The 20,598-nt window shown below is 40.5% G+C and overlaps 1 protein-coding gene across 3 annotated transcripts in view; it reads left to right on the top strand.

The window, feature by feature from the left end:
• Positions 1-3,595, top strand: part of Tespa1 (thymocyte expressed, positive selection associated 1) — a 40,644-nt gene extending 37,049 nt beyond the window's left edge. For 2 of the 3 annotated variants that reach the window (XM_006514006.3, XM_030245238.1), the window contains exons 9-10: positions 773-981; positions 1,898-3,595. In XM_006514006.3, coding sequence (XP_006514069.1) covers positions 773-981; positions 1,898-2,613 — 925 coding nt within the window. In that variant the 3' untranslated portion in view covers positions 2,614-3,595. The remainder of the gene's footprint in view (positions 1-772; positions 982-1,897) is intronic. The other variant, NM_183264.4, reaches the window with a different exon arrangement.
• The last annotated feature ends 17,003 nt before the right edge of the window (positions 3,596-20,598 follow it).

Consider the following 20,598-nt stretch of genomic DNA (forward strand, 5'->3'; position numbering starts at 1 on the left):
TTACACTAATTGTTTAGTTGTCTCACAGAAACTTCTAAGGCAAGTACAGTGACAAACTCCAAAGAACATGACAAAAATCAGATCTACAACAGTGTACAGCCAGGAGCTGACAATGCAGACATATTTCTTTGCTCTGTATTGCTTTTCACCTGCAAAGAGCTTTCATCTTCATTTAGATTTGTTTTCTGCTGTAGAAACGGTTCAAAGCTCTATGCTAATTTTTTTTTATAAACAGAACTGGAATATACTTCCCCATGCCTCCAGACACAGAAATTAGGTTCAAATATTAACAGCTCTTTTCAAAGCTACAATACTATTAAGTATTGCTCTAGTCACTGTTCTGTAGCTGTGAAAAAACACCATAACACCATGACCAAAGCAACTCTTATTTAAAAAAAAAAAAAACAAATGTTAATTGGGAGCTTGCTTACAGTTTCAGAGGTTTAGTCCATTGTCCTCTTGGTGGAGAGCATGGCAGCACGCATGGTGCTGAAATAGTTGTCTAGAGCTAAATCCTGTTCCACAGGCTGAAAGAAAGAGAGCCTAGGCCTGGCATGGGATTTTGAAAACTCAAAGCTCACCTCCACTGGCATGCTTCCTCCAACAAGGCCACACCTATTCATTCTAATCCTTTCAAATAGCAATACTCTCTAGTGACTAAGTATTCATATATATGAGTCTATGGGGGCCATTGTTACTCAAACCTTCACAGATATTATGAATTCACTGATGTCTCCAAGTTAACCTATGTACCAAAACTTCCTCTCTTCAGCATCTCAGAGATTCTGGACCAGGTACAAGAAGATGCAGAAGATATTCTTTTCAGCCTGGGCTTCGGGCACGAGAACCACAAAGACACATCTCGTATCCCTGCAAGATTTTTCAGCAACCCTTCTCAGGCCAAGGGCATTAACTTTCAGCTCTTCCTGAAGTCTCAGGTGCAAAGGATGGAGATGGAGGATCCCTGCCTGATGCTGGCCAGTGAGTGTTACTTTAGATCCATGCACGTTCTTCTCCTTTATCTTTCTCTCATCTGCAACAGCAGCTCCATACCCTCTTTTTTTCATGGTTAACTTTGTCCTTTGCTTATTCCATTTTTATTTATATTTTTCTAAAAATGGAGCACTTGGTGTCTGCTTTTTTTTCTCTTGAAAAAAAAATCTTCAGGAAGCCTAGTGCCATTACTATTTTGACTACTTTACTGTTTTTTTTTTTTTTAACTACTCTTCTCCACCCCAATCCTTTCTACCACCACCCATCCCCAACACTAGATAAGAGAGAAAAAAAAGTTTAGAAGGTAAAGGGTGCATTGATCTTATTAAATGACTTCCTGCTGATTAGGGGCATCAAGTTCCTTGGGGCAAGTTTGATCTTTGCCATCAGATAGCCATTTTCTCCTAATCTCTTTGCTCACAACCACTTGGCAAACCATAACAACAGCAACCTATTGATCTTCAGCTGAATCAAATCAGCACAAAATTCTTAATCTTAGTCCATTTTAAAATCTCTTTGTTGGGTTATTTACTGGAGATAGAAAGTCTGGAAGCCAAGAAAGGGACCTGAACTCTAAATGGGAGGATCACCAGTGAATAAACTGGTACCTCTCTCTGAAATTAGAGCTTTGGGGAAGCTTTTGAGTGGACATATTAAAAATGTAATTTGCCGGGCTGGAGAGATGGTTCAATGGTTAAGAGCACTGACTGCTCTTCCAGAGGTCCTGAGTCAATTCCCAGCAACCACATGGTGGCTCACAACCATCTGTAAAGGGATCTGATGCCCTCTTCTGGTGTGTCTGTAAACAGCTACAGTGTACTCATATAAGTAAAATAAATCTATTTTTAAAAATGTAATTTACCAATGAGCTCCTAGAGTCACCATCCTTATTTCTTATATTTAGGCCGGTTTAAGCAGGTGCAGACGCTGGCTGTCACTGCTGATGCTTTCTTCTGTCTCTACTCCTATGTGTCTAAGACACCTGTCCAAAAGTTCACACCATCCAACATGTTCTGGAATTTCGACCCAACGGATGTGCCATCCATCAGGATTCTGGCTCCAGAGCCTGAACCCTACTCACCCAGAGAACGTCTCAGGAGAGCAATCTCAAAAATGTGCCTGTATACAGGTTCCCGAGATCGGCTATCATCATCTTACAACAACCCCAAAAAGAACAGTTTGGATCAAATTGTGTGGGAAGTGATGGACAGAGTGAAAGGAGAGAAGATCCAGCAAGACCCTGAGCATAGGCAAGCCCTTGGGGAAGAGTCTGTTCCCCCAATACAAAATACAAATCCATCTACTTCTTCCCTTCCATGTGTTTCCTACCCTAAAGAAGAAACACAGGGAGACATGTGCCATGCTCATGCTCTAGCAAGACCAGGTCCACAGTACCACATAAACTCTACACAGGTAAGGAGACAGCTGTGGGTTCTACAGGACATTAATGAGAAGCCACGTTCAGCTGAGAATGAGAGTCCATGGGAAAGAAAAAGCAAAGCAAGAAAGAATCTGTTTCAAAGGGTTCCTGTGGACAAGAATATTAAGTCATTGAACTTGCCCACCATCCAGCAGAAACAAAACCAGGGACAAGCCAGACATGAGCTGACCAATCTTTAACTCAGCAGCTTCAGGATGCTTCAGATTTGGAGCAGATGAGAGCTCAGTTTCTCATGAAACGTACATGTACTGATGTTTTTTTTAAATGTTTTTCATATAAATGAAATTGGAAAAAAACTACACATTCTTTAATAAAATATGTCTTTTGCCAAGGACCAGCCTCAGCATGGAGAGGGGTTCTGAGAGAAAGGGTGACTAGGAGCTTCGAAGACAAACAACTTGAAGTCAAATCGTGGATCCAAGCAAACGACCTGGGTTCTGCTTAATACAGCTTTTCCAGTCTGCTTCTCTCTATGTTATGCTTTCTCTCTGGAGATTTCTCTGTCAATATTCTGCTTGCCTGCTACTCTAAGAGATCTCCCTGTCCATGTTCTGCTTGCTTTCCTATCTCTCTGTCCATGTCTTTGCTTAAGTGTGTGTGTGTGTGTCCATCCATTCATCTGTTTGTCTATCTGTACAAACACAGTGGGACAGGAAGGTTTTGGGTGTCCTTTTTTTCATTAGTTAAATTCTTTGTTTCCTTTACATCCTGATCATAGCACACCCCCCCTCCCAATCCTACTCTCACAATCCCTCCCCCTTATTAACCCCTCCTTCTCTTCAGAGGAAAGGAAGAGCCTCTTGGGTACCACCTGCCCTGGCAAGCTTCGGCAGGAATAGATACTCTCCCACTGAGACCCAGCAAGGCAATCCAGCTAGGGGAGGGAATCTAATGGCAGGAGGCAGAGTCAAAGGCAGTCCCCACTCCAATTGTTAAGGGGGCTAACATGAAGCTGCGCATCTGCTACAAATGTGTAGGGGGCCTAGGTCTAGCCCCTGCATGCTCTTTGGTTGATGGTTTAGTCTCCGTGAGCCCCCATGGGCCCAGGTTAGTTGACTGTGTAGGTCTTCTTGTGGTGTCCTTGATCCCTCTGGTTTCCTCAGTCCTATCTCTTTGGGTATTTTTTTAGCAATCCATCACAGACAGTTTTTTTAAAAAAAATTTTAAGCTTATCAGAATCCTTTATTCTTCATATCTTTTTTCTTAAGATTTATTTATTTTATATATGTGAGTACACTGTCATTATCTTCAGACACACCAGAAGAGGGCATCGGATCCCATTACAGATGGTTGTGAGCCACCATGTGGTTGATGGGAATTAAACTCAGGACCTCTGGAAGAACAGTCTTAACTCTTAACTGCTGAGCCATCTCTCCAGCCCTATTCTTCCTATCTCAAAGATTTACCAAGAGTAAATTCTCATTCAAAGACTAGTCCAACCCATCCATATCATACAGAAATTTGAAAGGAAGTTAACTCCTAGAGTCACTGAATTAAAACAGAAAACATGTGAAGTATATTGCAAATTCTTATGTATATTATGTATGTATATATGTATGTATGTATGTATGTATGTATGTATATTGCAGATCCGTGTGTATATTATGTGTGTATGTAAGTATATTGCAGTTGCCTTGATGAGCATGTGCTTCTATGTTATTTCTCCACTAGATGTCAGCCTCACACAAGAAAATATCAAGATGTCCCATGAACATCAACTCCCCTAACAAACCTGAAGCCATTCAGAGTAAATTTCAGAATCCAAAATATCAGAATTGTCTGGCAAATAAATATATTTTAACTATATGACTATATCATATTTTCTGTCAACATAGCAGAAGAGATGATGGTTAGACATTCTGTATTATATTCTGCATCCTACACATGTTTTTTCAAAACTATAACATATTAGGATGTTATAATTTCTATCATTAGCCAAACTTTCCTTTTATTTAATATGTTTACATGAAATATCGAATAATTATGAATCTTCTAAGAGATGCATATGAAAACAAACTATTTTAAATATGAGAGAATCAAAAATATCTTCTAGGACAGTCTTTGTTTCAGTCTTGGTGTTTGCAAAGTATTTCCCATGTAGTTTTTTTTTCTCTCTTTTATTGAAAATGTTGTTTTTAATACACCATATCTGAATTACGGCCTCCCCCATTTCCCCTAGTTCTTCACCTCCCTTCCCATCTAGATCCACACTCTATCTGCCTATCAAAATATAAATAGGCGTGTAGTAGATAAAACAAACAGGAGAAAAAGAGCCCAAGAAAAGTCACAAAACCACATACAGTTGCAGAGGCCCATTTGTGCTTACACTCAGGAATCCCTTAAAATCACAAAACCAGAAACTGTTTTTTTTTTTGGGGGGGGGAGGGATTGGTTTGGTTTGGTTTGGGTTTTGGGTTTTCTGTTAGCTATCTACTGCTGGTCATGTAGCCTACTCTTAAGAGTAGTTTGTTTTCATAGTGAGATGTTTTGAAAAGAAACATAAATTACCACTCTCTTCTATTATTCTTTAAGAGATCACAAGGTGAGAAAAACTGCTCAGTGCAGCACAGCAAAGATTGAGACCTATGTGCTAAGTGTGGAGGGGAAATAGACTGAGATATACTGACTAAACCTCCCTATCTCTTTAAGGGCATAAGGATAGGTAAGATATGCTAGAAAAATTCAACAGTCACTCTGTTCAGCTGAAAAATCTTCATTGTCCAGAGACATCCAACCTCCAAGGGTAAGGACTTAGAACCCACCCTCCATGGCAACCTTCCCCACAAAAAAACTCTAGGAACTTCTTCATCTTATTTTTTTAAGGCTAAAATCCACCACCCCCAAGTGTGTGTGTGTGTGTGTGTGCATGTGTGTATGTGTGTGTTTGTGTGTTTCTCATTTCCATCTACAAATAATTCATCTGTATAAGGCAAATGTTGATTTGAAATTAGCATATGTGCATCCTTCCTGCTAAAAGAGGACCTGCTCCTTCCATGCTATTATTGGCAGAAGAGTTTTTTTTTCCTCCCACTTTCTCTTTTAATATATGCCAAGGAAGTGCCTTTGCTAGAGGAAGTGAGAGGGAATACAATTGTGATTATATCCTCATATCATAGATACCTCAAAGTATAATTTTGTGTTTGGTGGAACTTAAATGATCTGGGAAACTATGGCGTTTATTTTCAATATACTATCTTGTCATATAATATAACAATGATAAACATATGCAGTGATTATTCTATGTCATATATTAACCCTAACCCCAACTTCCTAACCCCCTAACCCCCTAACCCAGGCTCCACCTAGTGTTTGGATATGGGTGTCCTCATATGCTCCCATCAACTGACAGAGGAAGCCTCTTTGATGATGATTGAACTGGGAACCCATGTATAAGTATAGCAGAATATCATTAGGAATTATTTCATTGATTTTTTTAAGTCAGTTGTGTTTGGTTCTTTAAGCCTTCCAGGCAGTGTCCAGAATGTGTTCCTTCTCTTGTTTTGTGCCTCGTTAGACCTGTCATTGACTGACCACTCCCACAAGCTCTAAGTTGTAGAGAGAATCTCTTAAATGCTTCATGGAAGCATCACCTGTCAATTTTAAAAAGCCAATGGCCAATGAACTAAGGCAGGAAATAGGAGGTGAAACATCCAGCAGAGAGGGAGAGTCTTTGTCTTGTTTGGGCTCAGTAGAAGCAGTAGCTGAGAAAGTAGAGGGACCTCCTGTGTGAGATTAGTCCTGTGGCTCTTTAGAGAAAGACCTGCTCCATTACTCCGGCACGGTGGATCCCAATGAGAAGAGACAGTACATGGTTTTAAGGTGTTTATTGTCATGGCAGAGAGCTGTGATGAAACCTTACCCCCTTTTCCCAGGGTGGACCTGAGGTTAGGGAAGGGCAGGTAAGAGGGTAGTAGAGGCAGACAACGGCAGAGAGAGGGAGAGAGTAGAGAGTCATTACACTGATGACTCTTTTTATATGTATAGATTAATTTTATAATTTGGTCTAATGATAAAGAGGTGTCAGATCTTAAAGTTTTATCACTTTGTTTGCATTCATGGTGTTCCCCTAGATTGTGGGTTGTTTTAGATCTTTGAATGGTAAGAGCATTTATTACATGTTTTACAATTATAGCATTCTTTTTCTATATGAAGCTTTTCACATGTTTGAAGAGAACAGGAAGAACTCAGAGCTTTACCACACTGATTTCACTCATAATTTTTCCTATGAGTTGTACCACATTTGCAAAGTGAATCAGGAAAAACAGAAGAATTTCCATATTCCTAGTATTCATGGGAGTTTGTGAATGTTCCCAATAGATTTGGAAAACTGTTGGAGTCCAGGAGTCACCTCACAAACCACACAAATACCAATCTCAGTCAGACAGGGATAGTTTACTGGGTATATGTCCCAGGACTGATCAATCAGAGCTATAATTCAGACTGGGGAGCTGAACTGTGACCTTGAATTAAAAGCCTATGGGGCTTTGTAAACCTGAGATCAACAAACACCTGTATCAAGTTATTCCACCAATCAAGATTTAGGGATAGGGGATTTCCTTAGGAACATGTCTTTGTTGTACATTTATCCTGTACCAATTGGTTGGGGTATTCAACTTGCCTTATATAACTTTCATGTCTTAACTCATTAACCAGGATGTCAGTTACTCACATACATGCCTCTTTCTGCCAACTAAGGTTGTCAATTCCCAGGAAGATCTTGGGAACTTAAACTTCACTCAACCTCTACTTAAAATGGAAGTCTTATTCTAAATAGATGTAGCTGTCTCTCTTGTTGGGTTCCATCCCAGGGACATCTTATAAAGCAAATACCATAAAAACTTATACACAGGTACAGGAATTGCTGCTGGGTAGTTGCTTCGGGTCCAAGCTTACTGTGGCTAACTATACCAAGCAGTTCTAACTGACTTCTGTTTGGTTTCCAAGAGCACAGAATATAACAGAATATACAAATAACTTGGGCACGAGAAAGTTTTCTAGTAACAGCAGAAACAACATATGAGAAAGTTTCCTTAGCAACAGCACAAATGGCAGGCTAGCCAGGTAACAGTTACCTAGGTCTTAACATTCCATCTAGGCTTTAATGTTTTCCCTAGACCTTAACAAAAAACAATTAACTGAAAACTTGAATAACACTCAGAAAGTCTACTTGAAGTGGATACTACTGCATATCTTCTCATTTGTCTAGAAAAGACAGAGAGAGGTACATTGCTTCTTTCAATATCCCTATGCTAACATGGCTTGTATCCATTGTGACATGTAATAATCCTATTAAAAGAAGAATAACAACAAATGAAAGGGTTCCACATTGCATTCACACAATTTGACTTTTTTTGTTCCTCATAAACATGTGCTATGGGATTAAGTTTTCTATGAAACAACATTCTCAACTCATACACTGCCCCTCTCACCAAACGTAGAAACATCTTACAAGTATCTGAGTAACTCCAGCTTTACTATGAACTACTTGCTTATTAGACGGTTTTGGAATATATGTAACACCTATTCAACATGCATATATTTTGCAATATTTAAATGGTATGAGCCTAAACAGATTGGCATTTCTACACCATAGCTCTAATGGGGTTATGATCAAGTGGTGCTGTTAAGGCATTATTTCCTCCTCTTCTTTCTTACAGGAATGCCTTGCAAACACACCAGATACCTGACATTGAGGCACATGGTTTTTTGAGAATTTAATAGTCATTAAATTTAATAGTCACTAAAAGACAGTGCTTTTTTTTTTTTTACCCTGTTGCTTTTCTTTAAAATTTCCAGGCAGGACACATCAAAATTTCTTCAGAAGCATATTTGTATCAGCTTGCACATGAAAATAACCTTTCATATCTTCTGGAACTCTGACAATGTCCTTCAATATTATGGTCTGCCCAATTGCAGCCTAAAATATAGTACCAGAAAATTCATGGTATATTATTGGAAATTAGGCAAAATTTAAGTTACTATCTTCAGCGAACCTTTGAACTATAGCCAATTTATTCACCTCATTCTTCCACATTCTCAATTGAAGTTACAGAAGAGCATCAGTAGCAAAGAGTAATATAATTGAAAAATCAAATAGAAAAAAACACATAGGTATACTGACTTTGAAAAAGAACAGGCCTTCTCTGGTAGATGGAATGGCATCAATAAGATATAGTTTCACCTTGCCACTATGTACAATGTTAGCTGCTGAGATCTGTAACATGACACACACAGCTACAGCCAATGGCATGTGTTTCAAATTTCTGAGCTGACTTAACTGTGTCAACAAGGATTACACATAGCTACATAAGAGACAGCCCCTTAATTAGAAATTCAATATTCTCTGGCTCAAGCTACCCTACCCAAAGTGTACACCCACCAATCTATTCTGTTTTTATTCACATGCATGAATTAATACATACTGGAAAATTACAAAATTACTCATCCTGCCTGAATCAGGTCCTTCTTCATAATGGTGAACCCTGCAGCTGACTCCCTTAAACTTTAGTCTATGATCTGGCTATTGGGTAGTGCTGGGTCCAGTATGGCCTCAGTAGGGGTGGAATGACATGGTTCCTGCCCCTGGAACAGGGCCAGTAGGCTTGGGACTCCACAAGTGTAGATGACTGGTATGGGCATAAGGATTGTTTGCATACTAATGTACATATTTTCACATTCCTTTGATGAAAGTCCACCCTGATAATGACTCCATGATAATTAGAAACTGCAGTCCAGGAGTCGAGGGTGTGTCTGTCTTTAGCAAAATGGTAAACCCTGGGGCCTTAAGGCTGTGGAAAAGAACTCTAAAGACATGAGTTCAAACCTAATTTCTCAACTACGCAAAAATATAAGGATGCAATATGAATTGTATAAGGAGTTTCACAGATCTAAAGGATCAGAGGCAGCTACACTATGAGCCAGCTTGTAGAAAGATACAAAGACAGGAAGATACAACTGCAGGCAGATTCCTTTTAGGTCCAGGTGTGGTCGGAATGGAATTCCGGGGTGGAGTCCCATCCAGCATCTTTTTGGCTCCTGTTTAGGCTTGATGTCTCTTAAGAGGATAAGGTTATGGAATGTTGATTACTGACTGGTTGTTCAAGAGAGAACCTGGAATAGATAACCAAATTGATATGTTAAAAAAATAAATAAAAAACCTGGGCTTTGGGTCTACATGAGATTAGCTAGCAGAAAATGATAGCAGGGTTTTAGTTTGTTTTGGTTTGTTTTGGTTTTTTGTTGTTGTTGTTGTTGTTGTTGTTGTTGTTGTTTTTAGAATTTTTCTCGAGAGAGAGAGAGAGCTGAACAATTTGATTTTGGTTGAAAAGTCCATGTAGAATGAACACAGCTCTTTTAAAATTTTATGTCTCTTTTAGAATTTTTTTTCTAACAGGCTAGAAATCCAAAGAACTGCTTAGAGAGCTGATAAGTCTCTTGTGGAATGTTTTCTAGTAGCTATCTAGCAATCTGTCTGAAGAACTCTTTTAGAATTACTTTCTTTCTGGTTTTAATCAAAAAACACAAGAATTACTTATAGAATTTTTCATAGCAACTTTTCTGATTTTGGTCAAAAAGCACATGGGCTATCTAGAGAGCTTTTAGAATTTTTACTAGCAAAGAGAGCTGTCTCAACTAGAAAGCTGTCTAGAGCAGAAAGCTAGCTGTCTCAACCAGAGAGTTTTTTAGAATAGCAAGAAAAAGCTCTCTAGAGCAGAACACAGAAAGAGAGAGATGTCTCAACCCTGGAACATCTAGCTATTTCAAAAAGACTACAAGAGAGGGCTGTCTAGAGATCCAACTCAAGCACAACTTAGGCCACCAGTTTGGACAACCACTTCCACCCCCACCACCAATTTGATTTTGAGTCATTTGTTTCCACTGTTCCAAAACACTCCTTCTCTCAGGAACTTAGGCAAGGCTGGTCCTTAGCAACCTACCCTGTTTCACCTTGCAGTGTACACAGTAAACTGTTCCTCCTATTCCGATCTGAAGGTAGAAATCATGTTCCACATATAACTTTGGACTGGAGCATGCAAGTCTAGCCACTTAAGACAGATGGGAAATTTACACAGCAAAGATATTCCCAAGATTATTTCTTAAGTACATCGGTGCCCTCAAACAGCAGGTCATTCTCAGTGACAGTTTCCCAACTTGGTGGTGTCAGAAGATGAGAAAATAAGAGAAGTAAAAGTATAAAGTATAAAAGCTGTGGTGGGGAGATCTTGCACAAGCTATGTCTTATGCCAAGTAAGCTTCTGAAAAATAGTTTATTGTATACTACTTATAGGAGAAAAAAGTGGAAAGAAATGGGAGACTTCTATGAAGTCAGCAGAAACTATCTACTATGGGACAAACTCATGAGAAGTCTAATAAAATAATGCTGTACAAGCAGAATATACTGTATCTCAAGAATATTACTGACCATGCCTACAGTGGCTATGAAAGACCCACAATGTGAGGACTCCCCCACGTTCTGACTCAGCAGAGGTGACACCCCAAATCACTCACGAGAAACGGTCTTGCTGCAAACTGCAAGAGGACTTTTTATTTCAAGAGCACTCTCGGGCCCACAGTCATACACCACACAGGGGTAGAGAACTGTGGCGCCCGGAGTAGCTGGGTCAGGGGGTACTTAAAGGAAGATATCACAACTCAAGGAGGTGGGGAGGGCATTGTTGGAAAATACCAAAGATACCAGTTAAGAGTCACAAGGAAATGCAAAGTCACAAGAGTCACAAGGAATACCTGGTAATTGTGCAGGTTATTTCTCAAGACAGTTTCTAAGAGCCCCTAACAGTAGCACATTTGCATAGCGGGTTCCAGCAATAGTCAGGGTGGGTCAGGGTGACTTTCTTTGAATGAATACTCCTTAAACACAGGAAACGGGTGGGTGGAGGAATGTCAGTATCTGTTTTATGATTAGCATACCTTGGAGCATTGAGTCATAGAGGTCACATTCTCAATCCTGGGCCTAAAGGCCTAGAATTTTGCTTTTACGTTATATTTTTTTCAGTTATAGGACTGATAACCACAACTCCATGTGGGGGAAAGAGTTGTGTTCTCGGAATCTGAAGCAACCTCTCCCCAAAGGCCCAGACCTCCTAAGCATATTCCTGGCATTAGAGAACAAGCTTTATTTTATTCTCAGAATACTTGGGAAAGCTCCCAAGGCCTAGGCCCCAGACTGTTACTGGCTCTGTCAAGCAAAGTTTAAGAAGGAGCTATATCATTTTTTCCATGCATGAGGGCTTCATAGAAAGTCTTGCTTGATCAGGCCAGCCTTCAACACAATAGCATTTTTCCTTTTCAAAGAGTTGTCACACTGTGTAGTCTTGTCCATGTGGCAGAACTATGCTTTTCTCAAGAAGAAAACTGAACCTTTATGGGGTACCAGGCCTTAATGTCGATTGTAACACTGCAATGTCCCACTGAGCAGCTTATTAAAGGCCTGCTCTTTGATATGGGCTGGGCCTAGTGGCTGGTTGTAGACCAGGGTTGTTTTCATTGTTATGGTTTGAAGCCAAGTTTCTGGACAATCCTGGTAAACAAACATGTGTATCCTAGCATTCTAATCTCTAACAGGCCTGGTTAGCATACTACTTCTCTGTGGGGAGTTTTAGAGATAGGCCTCCCTCATCTAAATTCTATTTAGTGTCACTTAATATTTCCTAAACATTGTTAAATCTTTTACATCATGAATTCTACTCAGATGATATGACTTTTACAAGCTCCACAAAATTAACTCCAAATGGATCTTACACCTAAATATTAAATGCTAAGGGCAGAATTGTTAGAAGACACTAGAGAAACTAGGGCTCTCCAAGTTTGGAGTCCTACCAAGTATGTTTCTACACACAAGCCCCTGCTCAGAATGCTTTGTGTCAGTGTAGCCACCCCCCGCCCCCATAGAAAAGTTCTTCAGAGGCCACTGCCAGGTCCAGGGAGAGACTAGGACAACAAGGGACCTCATGAGTGGCTGAATCTTCCTGCTGCTTACTACCTAGCACCATGGATGACCTACCACACCATGGTGGTGATAGAATTTGCATAGCCCATTACTTAACTTGCAGTGGAGTTATCAATTTGTCCCACAAGTGAAAGGGTGCTCAGAATATTAATATTAGAGGAGGATTTTTTGGAAACAAGATTTTTGATTTGTGGCTTCATGCTGGGTTCAGGTAAACTGCAATTACTTTTCATTTTTAGGTATTAGACAACCCTCACAGAAAAGCAGAAAACAGATGGCAAACACTGTGGGGAACTATTGTTAACAAGCACATTTTCCTCAGTGTGAAGGTGGGGAGGGGAAAAGCCGTATTAGTAAAGGTTCTCTAGATGAACAGACCTGATATAGTGAATTGCTTTGTATATGTAGAAGATGGATTTAATAGAATGACTCACAGGCTGTGGTCCAATGTAGCCGTCCAGCAGCCACAGGTGAACTGGGTTTTGAAAAGATAAGGAGGTGAGGGAAGAATGAAACCAAGACAAAGGTTCTGATCAAGGCTCAAAGTTTAATAATAAGTTTTTCATTTATAAAGGGAAAAAAACCCACAAACCCATGCTTCAGCTGGAGTATGTTGTAGAGCAAGATCAGCACAGGCAGACAAAACAGCTAAGTTCCCATGGGAACCTGCAACTGAAGCCAAGACAGATGTCTCTGTCCAGATTGATAAGACCTGTCCTGGCAAATGTTCAAGGTCTGCTTAGCCTGCTCAAGGCTAGGAAGGTTACAGTTCAACTAGGCCAAAAACCAGACTGTGTACCAATGGAAAGCTGAAGAATCCAGTTCAGGTGGCTGGATGTTTCAGCTGGTCTTCTGTATATACCAGAATTCTGAAGAAATAGGCTCTAATGCTAATAAAAAAAAAATGAACATGCTAGCCAGAGATAGGGGGAAAAAGGGAAAAGAGCTATCATCCTCAATGACACACACACACACACACACACACACACACACACACACACACACACACACATATATTGTAGCCTCCCCTCCCCCTGCTCAGGTTCCACTGTTTACATCGGGATGGAGCTTGTCGCTCAATCGTTCTGCCACCCCCACTGCTGGAACCTGCCGCTTTGCTGTTCCGGAGCCATACACGTGGTCACCCTGCTACTGGACTCCAGGATTATTTGGTGGGAATCGGGCCCCCTCCCCCTCCTTCATAACTGAGTGTCGGAAATAAAAAATTGAGCTTTGATCAGAATGACTGTCTTAGCTACATCTTCCTCTCGCGCCGCCTAGCCCCTCTTCTCTTCCAGGTTTCCAAGATGCCTTTCCAGACTAGAACCCAGACATGTGAGCCGCTGGTCAGACACAACAACATATATATATACAGAGAGAGAGAGAGCCACAAGAAGCTATGGCCCAGATAAAAGCTGGATCTTATCACCTCAAAAGATTCAAATTAAAGAAGGGTTTTCCATTTCAAAGCTATAAATAAGAAAAATCCCCTACAGTACCCAACTCTTTGGATTCTAGTTAATTTCAGATTTAGACAATTTGACCACCAAGAATAGCTATCACAAAAGCCAAGACAGAGGAGCTGAGACTTTTTTTTCCTGTAGCAGGCAAGAAGAGCATGGGTTTTATTTTCAAAGCAATTATTTTCTTCAACAAAGGAAGCATTGAGGCACTCCATTTCCCTGGTCACAGCTTCACCTGCATCCCTGGAGGCCTGATGCTGCCAGGGCCAACCAGGTAAGTTTCCCAAGCCTCAAATTCCTGCCTATTGGATTCCTGGCAAGCCCAGCAGGTGTGGGGTCTGCTCTGACCCCCTTTGCACTCAATCTTCTGGTTCCACAGCTCTAACCACAACCCCAGACACCAACAGCCATCATTGATCACTAGGTGAGACCCCCTAACCCTAACCCCCTGCCTGATGGCTCCTCTGGGCAAACCCAGCAGTGGCAAGCTCTTCCTAGCCTCTTCTGCACTCCATTTCTGGAGCTACAACTTCACATACATCCCTATAGGCTTGCTGCTGCCCAGGACAGAGGCCTGTGATCACTAGGCCTACCAGCTCTACCTGCATGCCTATAGACCTGCCCACCTTTTTCTCAGGTGCTTTGATTATTTCTGTCTGCTTAGAACAATATCTTCTATAGCTCATGCTATATACTTAAGACTTACTTTGAACACCTAATCCTACCTCTGCTGTCTAGTGCCTGGAAGACAGTGCTACAACTCCTTCCAGGCTGGGCCCTGAATGGTCAGTGAGAAGGAAGAAAGATCGGTGAATGAGTGTCCTTCTACCTCCCTGACATTTTTAGGGGAATTAGAAGTAAAACGGGACCTATGTAAGAATTGAGTTGACTGGTCACCTTTGAAGCTGGTGTAGTCACAGCACAGAAAGGAATAGGGGGGAAGGAAAGCTTTCCTGCCTTAACAGTAGTTGGCATTAACAGTGGGTAGTAAGGTAGTCAATTTTAGACAATAAAAGACTAAAGTAGCCAATTTTGTAGGTTCACAGACCAGGGCAATTAAGAATCTAAATAAGGATAGTTTCACTAGTTCAACCAACACAGAAGGTCTGGACAAACCTAATAGGAATCCTGTTTTTTTCTGTCTGAAAGTGTACAGACTGAGAGAAAAGATATGAGTAATACTTGGTGTGTTCTAGTATATATATCTAATCCCTGGAGAATATTGAACTATAAAGCGTGTTTCAAGTTTTTAAAATAACTTTTGAGATTATAATTAAATCATTTAAACCTTCTCATTTCTCTCTACTATTAAGTCTCAAACCCTGGGACAAATGGCTTAGGTTCCTGTTTAGCAAATCAGAGTGGACTTAGCTGTCAGGTTCTCTCAGCATCCCTTAGTCCCTACCAGTCACAGGGTATAGCTGGCATACCTGCCCTCTAGTTTAGGGACTGGGCTGCCCTATTCCCAGCTACCCTACCTTATGTAAATCAACTATTTTGAGTATCTGGTTCTTTTCCTCTGTCATTTATCCTCCTGGCCTCTTAGTGTGACTCTCCTCCTCTCCCTTTCACCCTCTCCTGATATGGCTCAGAGTCTAATCTACTCTGGACTCTCCTAGATGTCCCTGCCCTGGCTGTGCCCTCCCTTTGCTCTATAATACACCTTCTACTCCACCATACCTAGGAGCAGCCATGTCCTTTCCTTTTTTTATTTCTTTTATCATTCGCCTCCCATTCACTGTTCCTTGATTTCAAGTTCGTAGCCAACTTTTCTTCAGTTGTTGTTAGCTGTTACTGTTTGAGTTTGACTGGAGTTTGGCTGCAGGACCTCCCAGCTGTGAAGCAAAGGAATGGCTTCACTGGATGATGTAGAGTGTGTAATAGAGTGAACACACAAACGACCTTGGAAGATGGACAGGTGCCCTAAGAGAGTGGAAGATTCTACTAAAATACAAATTTACCAGACTAGGGCTCTGTCTGCCCCTAGGGTGAAAAGCAGACCTTGGAAGGCCTGTGCTGTCTGAGTCATTTAATCTCTAATCCTCCAGTTGGGGAGCAGGCACCATCCTGAGGCCCAGCTGGGTGACTCTGGGCAGGCTAGCAATCAGGAGGAGCACCAGTAGGAGGTAGCTTTAAGATTTTTTCCATATTCTCCTCTGATGCAGTTCATCAGAGAGCTGTTAGAGAGATCACAAGCCATACCATGGTGATTGTGATGGCCACCAGGAAGAACATGTTGGCTAATCTATCAGAGTCCAATTTAATTGAACTAGGATGGTCTGTGAACCACACTATGGTTCTGTTGGGACATGTGGCAGCCTCTGAACCTTTCTAAGGTCAATTCCTTGGGGGGAGGAGGCTCTGCTGCTCTGGCCATAGGAAGCTGTTGCTTATAATATCAGGACCCAGTGTTCATACACAGCATTGCTTTTGTTGTGCAGTGGGATGATAGATTTTAAAAATGGAGGTCTGAACATTACAGTTCATATTCAGTTTTGTGTGATACATTTTACAAATAGTTTAGAAACTGGTAGAAAGGAGGTGATGATCATCTTCCAGCAATATTTGATTAAAATCCTTTTACCTTTCCACTACCACCAGCCCAATGGCATGATTCAGGGAAATTCAATCCTAGGGTACAAAAGGAGTTTCTGAGGTACAGAGGTTTCTCAGGTGTACATGGTGGTGTGTAGGTAAGTATCTCAGATTCCATATTATGTGCCATAACCCACGTGGCAAGAAGCAGACATTAATTATTCTTCAGCCTTGGTTTGTGTGTGGGCTCAGTGGAGCTGTGTTTGTATGAGATCACAAAGAGACATGGGGGCAGGGAGGGATGCTAAGCCATAGCCCACCTTTCTGGTCACCTCCATACAGAGAGAGCTCTAGACCATGAGGCCTCTCTGTTTGGAATTAAGGTCAATAGTGTCTGGAAGGTCAGAAATATAATGGTTTAGGGGTCACTTTGAGTCATTTTTCTGGGAGTTTTGAAGTCTGTGTTTATTTAATTTGTATACACATGCAATCATAGGTAATATTGGTCAAGTTTATACATTTTTTCCTGGCCGCATTTCTTTTGATCAAACTTGACTATAATTTGAGACTTATATTCTTGGCTTTTCCTCTGTATCCCCTTATTCTTTCACAAATGTGGTAAACCTTCTGATTGTTGTAGCTTCCTGGTAAGTACAGAAGTCACATTGTGCCAAAATGTGTACTACTGCTGGGATTAAAGGTATGTGTCAGTATACTCAGCTTGCCTATAATTTTTGTAGTTAGTAATTGTTCATACAATTTCTCTGATGTATGTTCAGTACTGTTTGCTTGTCACTCTTTTTCTCTTTATGTCTGTTGATTGGCATTTCTCTTGCAAGGCTGTATCCTATTCAAAGGGCAGAGAAATGACAAAGGTGAATCTCATTATTCAGTTTCCTTCTAAAATGACTTAGTGATTACATTAGAACTTCTGTGTCTGTAAAAAAGTGGAGGAAGCACCAGAATTACATGAATTGTTAATGAAGCATACATTTATAGTGATTTCTGTATATGCTTTTGTTGTACACATGTATGGGATGTTGTAGAATGCAGTGACTTATGATGATGTTCATGTGAACTTCACTTGGGAAGAATGGAATTTGCTGGATCCTTCACAGAAGAGTCTCTACAAAGATGTGATGCTGGAGACCTACAAGAACCTCACTGCTATAGGTAAGAGAGTGAATTATCTTTCACTTTTTAAAATAAGGGGACAAATGTTTCTTTGTTACTGATGCTTTTCTGTAACTTCAGTTGAGAATGAGGAAGAATGAGGTGAATAAATCAGATTCACTAAAGATAGCAACTTAAATTTTGCCTAATTTCCAATAATATACCATACATTTTCGGGTACTATATTTTAGGCTGGATTTGATGTGTAAGAGTTACTCAGGTGGTACTGGTTTTGAAGGCATGAAGGGGTCATGCAGAGCAGCTGAAGCTCAGCACTGTGAGAGGCCAATGGAAGGCCATTGGTGAAGGTGTAGCCTCAGTTGCAATTGATGGCCCAGGACTGAAGGGGTCATGCATTGATTTGGAGATGCCAGTACCATGAGATGATCACCAAGGACAGCAGCAGCAGTGGAGTACAGGCAGCTAGAGCCTAGAAGACAAGATGTGTTCTACAAAGAGCAGGGCTGGAAAAGTGACCCTTGGAGGAATCCAGAAGATCATGAGTGGATCCCAGAGATTGGACAGTTGGAATTTGATTTTGCTTTTCATTGTGACTGTGCCCTGATGCTTTTCCCTCTTGATCTCCTGGGCATATATCCAGAAGATTTTCCAACTGGTAAGAAGGACACATGCTCCACTATGTTTCTAGCAGCCTTATTTATAATAGAGGAATGGATACAGAAAATGTGGTACATTTACACAATGGAGTACTACTCAGCTATTAAAAAGAATGAATTTATGAAATTCCTAGGCAAATGGATGGACCTGGAGGGTATCATCCTGAGTGAGGTAACCCAATAACAAAAGAACTTACATGATATGTACTCACTGTATTGGCTTTTTATGGGGGAAATTGAATCCATTGTTATTGATAGATATTGAAGACCAATGATTGTTAGTTGCTCTTATTTTTGTGGTTGGAGAAAGTAGTGTGTGTGTGTGTGTGTGTGTGTGTGTGTGTGTGTGTGTGTGTGATTTTCTTCTTTTGGGTTTGTTGTGAGATGTTTAATTTCTTGTGTATTCTTGGGTTTACCCTTCTTGAGTTTGAGTTTTGTTTCAAATATCCTCTATAGGGCTGGATTCTTAGACAGATATTTAAATTTGGTTTTGTCATGGAATATCTTGGTTTTTCTATCTATGGTGATTGAGAGTTTTTACTTATAGTAGCCTAGGCTGGCATTTGTATTCTCCTAGCATCTGGATTGTATCTGTCCAGGATCTTCTGGCTTTTAGAGTCTCTGGTGAAAAGTCAGGTATAAATCTGATAGGTCTGGCTTTATATGTTACTTACCCTTTTCCCTTATAATTTTAAATATTCTTTCTCTGATCTATACATTTAGCATTTTGATTATTATGTGGTGAGAAGATTTTCTTCTCAGATCACATCTATTCGATGTTCTGTAGGCTTCTTGTATGTTTCTGGCAATTTCTTTCTTTACGTTAGGAAAGTTTCTTCTATGATTTTATTGAAGATATTTTCTGGTCTTTTGAACAGGAAGTATTCACCCTGATCTGTTCATATAATTCTTAGGTTTGTTAATTTCGTTGTGTCCTAAATTTCCTTTTATTTTGGGTTAGGAACTATTGATACTTTGTATTTTCTTTGACCAATGTGTCAATATCTTCTATGGTATATTCTACAATTGAGATTCTCTCTTCAATTTTTTTTTTTTTTTTTTTTTTTTTTTGGTTATGTTGGTGATCCCTGCATCCGTAGTTTTTCTTCTCTTTCCTAGGTTTCAATCACTAGGGATGCCTCCATTTGTGATTTCTTTATTGTTTCTATTTCCATTTTCATTCTTGGACCATTTTGTTAAATTCTGTCATTTGTTTGGGCTTTTCAGTATTTCTTCAAGGAAGTTATTTGTTTTCTCTTTAAGGGATTCTACTTCTTTGCCTGTGGTTTCCTGTATTTCTTTAAGGGAGTTATTTATATCCTCCTTAAAGGCCTCTATCTTCTTCATGAGATAGGATTTTAGATGAGAATCTTGCTTTTCACGCATGTTAGGCTACCCTGCACTTGCTGTGGTGGAAGAACTCTGTTTTGATGGTGCCAAATTGCATTGCTTCCTGTTGCCTATGTTCCCTAGCTTGCCCTTGGCCAACTCATTTTCTCTGGTGTTAACTGGCCTGGGTGTCTTGGACTGGAGAAGACCTCCTTAGAGGCAGGTAGAGTTATGTGACTAGGGTCAGAGCAGGCCTCCTGGGAGGCAGGCTGTATAGTCTCTGGCCAGGGTAGGCCTCTTGTATCTCTTCTTAGAGCAGTCCTTCTGTATCCTTGGTTAGAGAAGACTGCCTAGGAGACAGGCAGACTGTTGGGGGTTGGGCAAGAACACTGATCCGTTTAGGGTGCAGAAGGGAAGGCTGATGGGGCTCAGGCAGAGAGATATCCCACACCTGCTGGGCTTGGGGGGGGCGGGTCCCAGATAGCATGTATAATGGGGCAGGAGTCTCATTTGTGTTCTTGGTTAGTGCAGACATCCTAGGAGACAGGCAGACTGTGCTGTCTGTGGAGCTGGCATGAAGATCTGACATGGATGCAAGTGGAGATTCAGTCCTGATTTATTTCAAACATCCAGACAGTCATTCTAACCTTTTGTTTAGTTTTGAGAAGGCAAAAAAATTAATTAACTCCATTTTTCTAAAACAGAAATATGCATCAAGGTAAGCAATGTATTTTAAGAATTGTGACCTTATTATTATTGTAGCTCTAAAGAAATGCTTAAGTCCCTGAACAGGATAAGAGCTATAACTGTTAAAGATAAATGAAAATAATGAATTCCCTATCAGTTACCAACACTGATTTCATTATTCACAAATCCCCACCACTATATGCATGGTTGCTTGCACTCATGGATACAAAGAAATTACATCAGGAGCGAGTAAGAGCCTGCTGTTTTGTCTGTTTCCCTTGCAGTGAGAATGAGGTTTAAAATGACACATGTGAATATTCTCTTCAGAAAAAAAATTCTGAAGATCAATTATCTTCTCCCTCTTTGCTCACTAAAACACTGTAGGAACATAGA

This window comes from Mus musculus, chromosome 10, assembly GCF_000001635.26.
Source record: "Mus musculus strain C57BL/6J chromosome 10, GRCm38.p6 C57BL/6J".
Lineage (NCBI taxonomy): Eukaryota > Metazoa > Chordata > Mammalia > Rodentia > Muridae > Mus > Mus musculus.